At 32.4% G+C, this 7,164-nt stretch overlaps 1 protein-coding gene across 2 annotated transcripts in view; it reads right to left on the reverse strand.

Moving 5' to 3' along the window:
• The window catches only part of LOC117108005, a 45,227-nt gene that overhangs the window by 9,177 nt on the left and 28,886 nt on the right, over window positions 1-7,164 (reverse strand). For both annotated transcript variants that reach the window (XM_033249829.1, XM_033249828.1), the window contains one exon: window positions 5,476-5,614. In XM_033249829.1, the coding sequence (XP_033105720.1) occupies window positions 5,476-5,614 (139 nt within the window). The remainder of the gene's footprint in view (window positions 1-5,475; window positions 5,615-7,164) is intronic.

The following is a 7,164-nucleotide window of genomic DNA, read 5'->3' on the forward strand; positions in this document are numbered from 1 at the left end:
AATCTAACCTTCGTACAATAATTTTCTTATAGTGTACTATGCGGAGCTCTACTAATTGCTTATTATAAATTATGTAAATTAATTTTGTGAGTTTTAAACATCTTTTATCTGCATTCTGTGATTGGTTGTTTGCAAGCGCTGTCCACACAATCAAATTTTATATGACAAATTTGTGTGATGTGCCCATATATGGGCATGATGATGTCATATTACACTAATTTATTGACAGATCACAATAAATAACACATAAAACGTGATGGAGTGGACAAAGTTTTAAGTTATACTTGTTTGCTCCTGTGTTATAGAATTGAAAATATGCACAATACTGGGTTCTATCTGTTTAGTATGTGGGCATACTGATGTCAAATGACATACATTTTGGCATGATAATGTCATGTCATAATGTAATGACATAATGTAGGCCTAGTTAGATTTATATAGCGCTTTATACCGAAACGGTCTCAAAGCGCTCGAGGTGTGGACCAGCTCATATACGGTAAGTATTTTGCTTCTCCCCTAAAGGCCATTTTCCACTATAGACGAATTCATTCGCGCACATCGAGCATATTCGTCTATACGCATTCGCAGAATAATTTTCATCACGAGATTCTCAATTGCGCATGCTTAATGGGTAAACATTTTGGATTCGCGAGAATAAGTTCGCTTAGCGGAAAACGGCTTTTAGGATATCTCTGTATCAGACCTACCCGGTAAACCAGGACCAGCTACTCTCGTCTGTCCACCACAAATAACCATATATGAGCAGGTTAAAGTTATTTACCAAACCAAACTTGATAGTGCATACGACAGACTTAAGTTCTCTGGTTTGTTTTGCTTGCTTGCTTAATTGTTTTAGTTAGATACTCCCATTACTTGAGCACCTGTGAGTAATGAATAGGCGGGCCCTGTGCCTTAAATTGCCTGTAAACGGTGCGGTGATGGTGTGGTGTTTCTTTTCTTGTAGCTTTAGGTTCTTGGTAATTTTTTGTTCCTTCCTGTAGCGCCTTGAGCACTACTGCAGTGGATTAGTGCGCTTTATAAATCTTATTATTATTATTATTATTATTATTATAATTATTATTATTATTATTATTAAGTCTATATAACATTAATGTAGATTTAAAAAGACAATAGGAATGAACTGGGTTCTATAAATTTAGTACAACGTGATCCAAGAGGAAACAAACTATTTTGCTTCAAAACTATTAAGGAATGTGTTTTAAAACATGGTTGTTATTATAAAACTTGGTTTTGTGAAAGAGAGAGTGTCGTTTGTCTAACGGTGGCCGGAGTATCTATGTCATACAAGTGCTAACTATATAGGCCAACATCAATATTTGTCATAATTGTGTATTTCAAGTATGTTAATATGGCACTGAATGAACATTATTGCCTAAAACCAGACTGGAAATTATTAATGAGATGATTGTTATTCATAATATCCAACTAACAGTTTGTCAATAATACTTCCAAATGTCTTACGAAACAAGAGAATTGTAATTCTTAGAGTGGCGTGTCAAGTTTTTTCTATGAAGCCCTGTCCAGAATATCAAATTTTCTTTGACAAGAAACTGTTGTATGCCCATATATAGTCATGATGTGCCTATATATGACATCACATCATGACAATTTTTAGGCGTGTCACATGTTGTTGTCAAACAAAATTTGAAAGTTTGGACAAGGCTTTAGTTTTCAACCTCAATGTTGGTATATGTCGTGTTTACATTCATTAATTTTAATGAGTGTGTGTTAACATTATTTTGTAGATTTATTTGTAAGAAAATATAATATCAATTGTGAGGGTGTTATTAATTTAGTACCTACTATCCCCTCTTTATTTCATCAAATCATTTAAATAAATTGGTTATACATAGTTACACCAGGTGAAGATAATGTCACCATATTGTAATTTTAAAGCAAATATGTTTCAAAAGGTTAACGTATAAGTATTATAGAATGTATGACTATACTAGCAAATAACTTCATGGCGAAAACCATGCATAAACAAACGTATGAATTTACAAAATATCTTTCATTAATCAAGAAGGAAGAAGAAAAACTATAGCAATATAGTACATTTTGACTTATGTGCATGGTTTATAGACAAAATATAAAAAAAATTATGTTAAAGATATTTGAAACAATGTGGTATAAAAATGATTTATGAAATACAACTTATATTATGTGATCTTCAATTTACGAATAAATGTGCGACGATCCCACAAAAGAGAGAAAAAGAATTGGTTCAAAGGTTTGAACTTAAATTAATAATGGAAGGCAGTGAACACCTGAAAGTGTACGAATCCAAATCTGGAGATACAGGTGCTAGCAATATTTTTAATGTTAATCCTTGAAATATTTTTATATATATAAGCCTAATACAGCTTGTAATTTTACTTCAGGAAATACCGTAGCGTTTTCAATGGGTTTAATATTGAAACGAAATTATTATATCAATAAAATCCATTAAAAAATGTCAAGGGTTGCCTTCAATGTCATTGTAAGTTATGTTGTATTTGAAAACCATTATCAACAATAGTTAACCAAATTACACAACTAATTAGTAACAAAATTGAGAAGATGCATCATCAAAACATGACATGCGCATCAATCAATCATTATTTGATGATCTACGTATATTTAATTGAAGCATGAGACGCTGGGTATCTAAAATGACCTTTCATCTTCGTCAATCGAGGGGGCTTACTTGTAGTCTTCTTGATTATTATTATTATTATTATTATTTTTATTATTACTATTATTATTAAACACTATATATATATATATATATATATATAAATAATAATAATAATATACAATGATGTTAATTATGAGACTAGTATTAAGAAATGAATATTGTAGGTCTTTTCCATAGGGAACTTTCGATCACTACGCGATGGGACGTAAGACGCAATGACGTTAAAATGTGCATGCGACGGTTCTCCCCTCGTCGCGTGATTTAAGACGCAATTTCACCAAATCTATGTTGTGCCAAGGGGTTGTACAGAAGCGTAGAACGGTTACGCATGAGTGTTCCGTTCTAGCGTCGCGTCGTCACGCAAATCTAAAACTCTCTACTGTAGGCCTACGGGATATTACTGTATTGTGACGGGTGTAGCACAGACACTCAGTGTTTTCAAATGTTTTGAGTTTCAGAATAACCAAACTGCCTGTGTCATTAAGTAGGAGGCAATTATTTGCTCAGTATTTGCTTTATTTTATTTTGTGTACTTTATCTCTGACACATTCAACGGCATTATATGTTCGCCAAGGTATTGAATTTTGCTTTACAAACAATAATTAGGCCTACAGGAGAATAGCTTAATGTCTTCCCTCAGTTGAACCTTTTATTAGAAACCCCATAATCAATGAAGTGGCTGGTTTAATCTAGTTATTCAAATGGAACCAATTGCGTCGAGCAAAATATCAATCATACTGTATCATGTAAGTATCTAGTTTCAATGAAATTGTTTAAGAGATTTTTATTTAAAGATTGTTTTTCTAATAAGCGTATTCAATTTCCGTTTGTGACCAAGTAACATGCAACAGAGCAGGCTGAGTTAATCAACTGTGATTAGTTATTAGGTTGTGATCCTCAACTTTGAGATCATATACACTGGAATTAATGAGTATACAAATCATTGCAGGATATAGTTTTAACTAGAAAACACTGTCCCTCTTAATATAAGCACATGTCAGGTTATATTCTATATCCCGCTGTTTTTCTGTAAAATGTTTCTCATACTACACAGTTTGTTGTTCTTAGAGTACTGACTATATCTGGCAGTGCTTATGTTCCAATTAGGAAAGCAATTAACAGACCGACGCTTACCAGCAATAATGTCAGAGCTTATCAGATTCTCAGTTATTAGAGTTTTTTGGTCGTGGACCGATAAAAAAAGTAAAGAAAGTAATTTTCCATATCTTTTCTCTTATTTTTGTTTAGTTTCATTCTTGTAATAAGAGAACGGCACCTGTTCTCAACACCTATACTGTATATAATTCATTTCAGATGTGTGTGCTTTATAAAAATGAATATGTGTATGTTATGTTGCATTTATCAATTTTCCAATAATTTTAAATGACACGGATGTATAATTGATGACGTCCAAATAGTCCACTTATTAAGAATAAGTTACAGAAAAGTTATAAATAAACCAACGATATTAATATATCAGAGGGGCCTAATGAATCCACAATCAATTATGTTTTATTCTGAATGATTGAAACGATCAATGTGCTGCAAGCATTTTCTTTCAACTTTTTACATAAAGCATCCGAAGCATAGTAATTAGGTTTCGACTTATTACCTTTAAAGCTAGCTCTGATAAAAATAAAAAAAGTGTGGCTACTGAGATTTCAGGCGTTTAGATTGATAGAAGGTTACGGTAAACCATCCGCCAATCTTCGTTACATTTTACAGACGTAAATCATTTTGCATTTCTGGTAACAAAAGGCCTAGCATTCGATGTTGATGGAGAAATGAGTAGTTATCTGTAGTAATAAATATTCACAACGGTCCTATGATTTTTACCAATAGAGATTATTATGTGAGCAAAATTCTATCATTCCGTATAGTAAATAAGTCAATGATGGAGTAGAGAAAATTTGACCTGTAGTTTTGTCCTAAAGACAGAAAGTGAAGATTGTCCTTGATGAATTTCACAACGTCTATTAGTGAAATGTGCACAACAGAACTAACTAGACACAAAGGCGTCTGCATATCATGTATGAGACCCTAGTTCAAAGATCCTGACTTGTAGTTTCAAATAATTAAGATGAGGGCGTATCACATCTCTATTCCACATGAGTGCGTTGAAAACTGCTCTGTTCCCGATCCGATCTTACAACATGGATTGAAAAAAGTTGCCTTCTTTTGGATTTATATAGCCTATATACCCGAGTTCTAGTAGTTGCTTGAGTCAATTCTTCACTATTACAGATTTGTATTTATATATTTATCCGGTCGATGAAAGTTCAGAAATATTTTTCAAAAATTCAGTATCAAATTGCATTGGTTTGGAATATCAAATATACAGGAATATGGGTAAATACAAAATGTGAAAGCGTAGTACTTAGATCAAATGCAACGATTTCCCCATCTGTATTTTTCAATTAGATGCAACTTCAAGGAATCTCTCTTCGGATGCTATATTCGTATGAAACTTAAGACCAGCAGATTTTGTTTTGTGTGTAACATTATTGTCGCTCATCTAAGCAGTTGAAACCTGACTCCGTTTTGCTAGTACGTTGGTACTTACTGTAAAAGTACACCTCTGTACACTTATTACTACTACTACAAATAATAGTAATAATAATAATAATAATAATAATAATAATAATAATAATAATAATAATAATAATAATAACAATAATAATAATAATAATAATAATAATAATAATAAGCATAAGAATAACAGGCCGACAATAACACTAATACTGATGAAAGAAATTTATTTAATATTTAATAAGTACCTTATAATACATCTCAACTTCTTTAGAAATGGTCCTCCACATTCTTCAGGCGTCTTCAAACTAGATGCTTCATTGAAGAGAGGGTTAGATGTAGTAGTTAACGATTGTCCATTTGTGCCAATTATTTCTTCATGGGAGTCTAAGTGGAAATAAAAGTTCAAAAATCAATCTTTCGCAAAAAAAATAATTTGTATATAACGTAAATATAATCACCTTGTATTTTTGTTGTATTTTAATCATCACGCTATATTGCAAAACTGTGGTTTTATTTCACTTTCATTATTATAAATATTTTTGCTTAGTGTTTTAATGAGGCTGATGGAATGGTGATGAATAATGGTGCAGCTATTTCCATTTCCATTCTGGTAGGGAGTACGAACCACATGCTAACCATTCTCATCCGCACAATCCAAAAGTGTAACAATTATCTAATAAAACTCAGCACAAACGGTAGGCCTATATTACTTTTTCGAGCTAATAGACCAGGCGCGCCTTTTAACCAATCAGCGAGTTCGTGTAGATATGGCTTCGCGCTGCATCACCGCCAATTAAATCGAATTAAGTAAATATTAGTGTAAAGCTTAGTTTCCATACAATCGCTACACACCATCGCCGACAGCTTTCGATGACGCTGGTTGGTTGGTCATATCCGGGAGCCGATTGCTTAGGGGACTGATACGCTAGTGCAACGATTGCAGTAAAAAAAAAAAAACTGTAGCGATAGTGTAGCGATTTTAAGGAAACCAGGTTTTACAAACCTTTGTAAATAAAAGAGCAGCACTAATGTACCATGTTATTTATCTAAATTAACATTAATTTCCAAATCCATTGTGAAATATGACTATATTATAATAAAAGAGTGTGGGTGTTGGGCGCAGCCAGCGGAAATGGATTCAGCCTTGAATGGTTATAATTTTTTGGTTCAAAAACATGCAAACCTATATCATATCTTGATTGATACATTTTACTCTAATTGCCTCGTCCTTTGGATGAAACGCTAAGTCGTTAGTCTCGTGTAAAAAGTAATAGTTCTCTGTGGACGAAAATAACTCCTACACAATACAGAAGATTGTTTCATGGTGTGATGACCAATCCAAGCGCTGCCATGCGGTCGTGGGTGTGGGACTCGTGGTCCGTGATTGGATACACATAATAGCTTGACGATAGGCCTATCTATTTATTGAAATTATTTGACTTATACTGTCTATACATGAAATAATACAAATAGCAAGAATAATCAATTCTCTCTCCAGAAACCAGTAGGCACATTAAATATTGTGGAAAACGTTCGTAAAATACATTTTGCCTTCAAGTCTCTATTTACTCATATGCTTGTTTACCGTATGTTTACAAATTTTCCATGGCTATTTAACTCATTATTCCATGTGAAATATGGCCTTGAAGTTTGAAATACATACATATAGGCCTATGTACATACATATATATATATATATATATACATACATATATATACATTTACATATAGGCCTATATATACGCACATATACATATACACATATACATATACACATATAGGCCTACATATACATATAAACATATTATACATAAACATATTATACATATACACATATATACATATACACATATACATATACACACACACATATATATATATATACACATATATATATATACATATATATACATACATTATATATATATATATAT

Source organism: Anneissia japonica, unplaced genomic scaffold (genome assembly GCF_011630105.1).
Source record: "Anneissia japonica isolate Jap-2015-1 unplaced genomic scaffold, ASM1163010v1 scaffold287960_len3192837_cov198, whole genome shotgun sequence".
NCBI lineage: Eukaryota > Metazoa > Echinodermata > Crinoidea > Comatulida > Comatulidae > Anneissia > Anneissia japonica.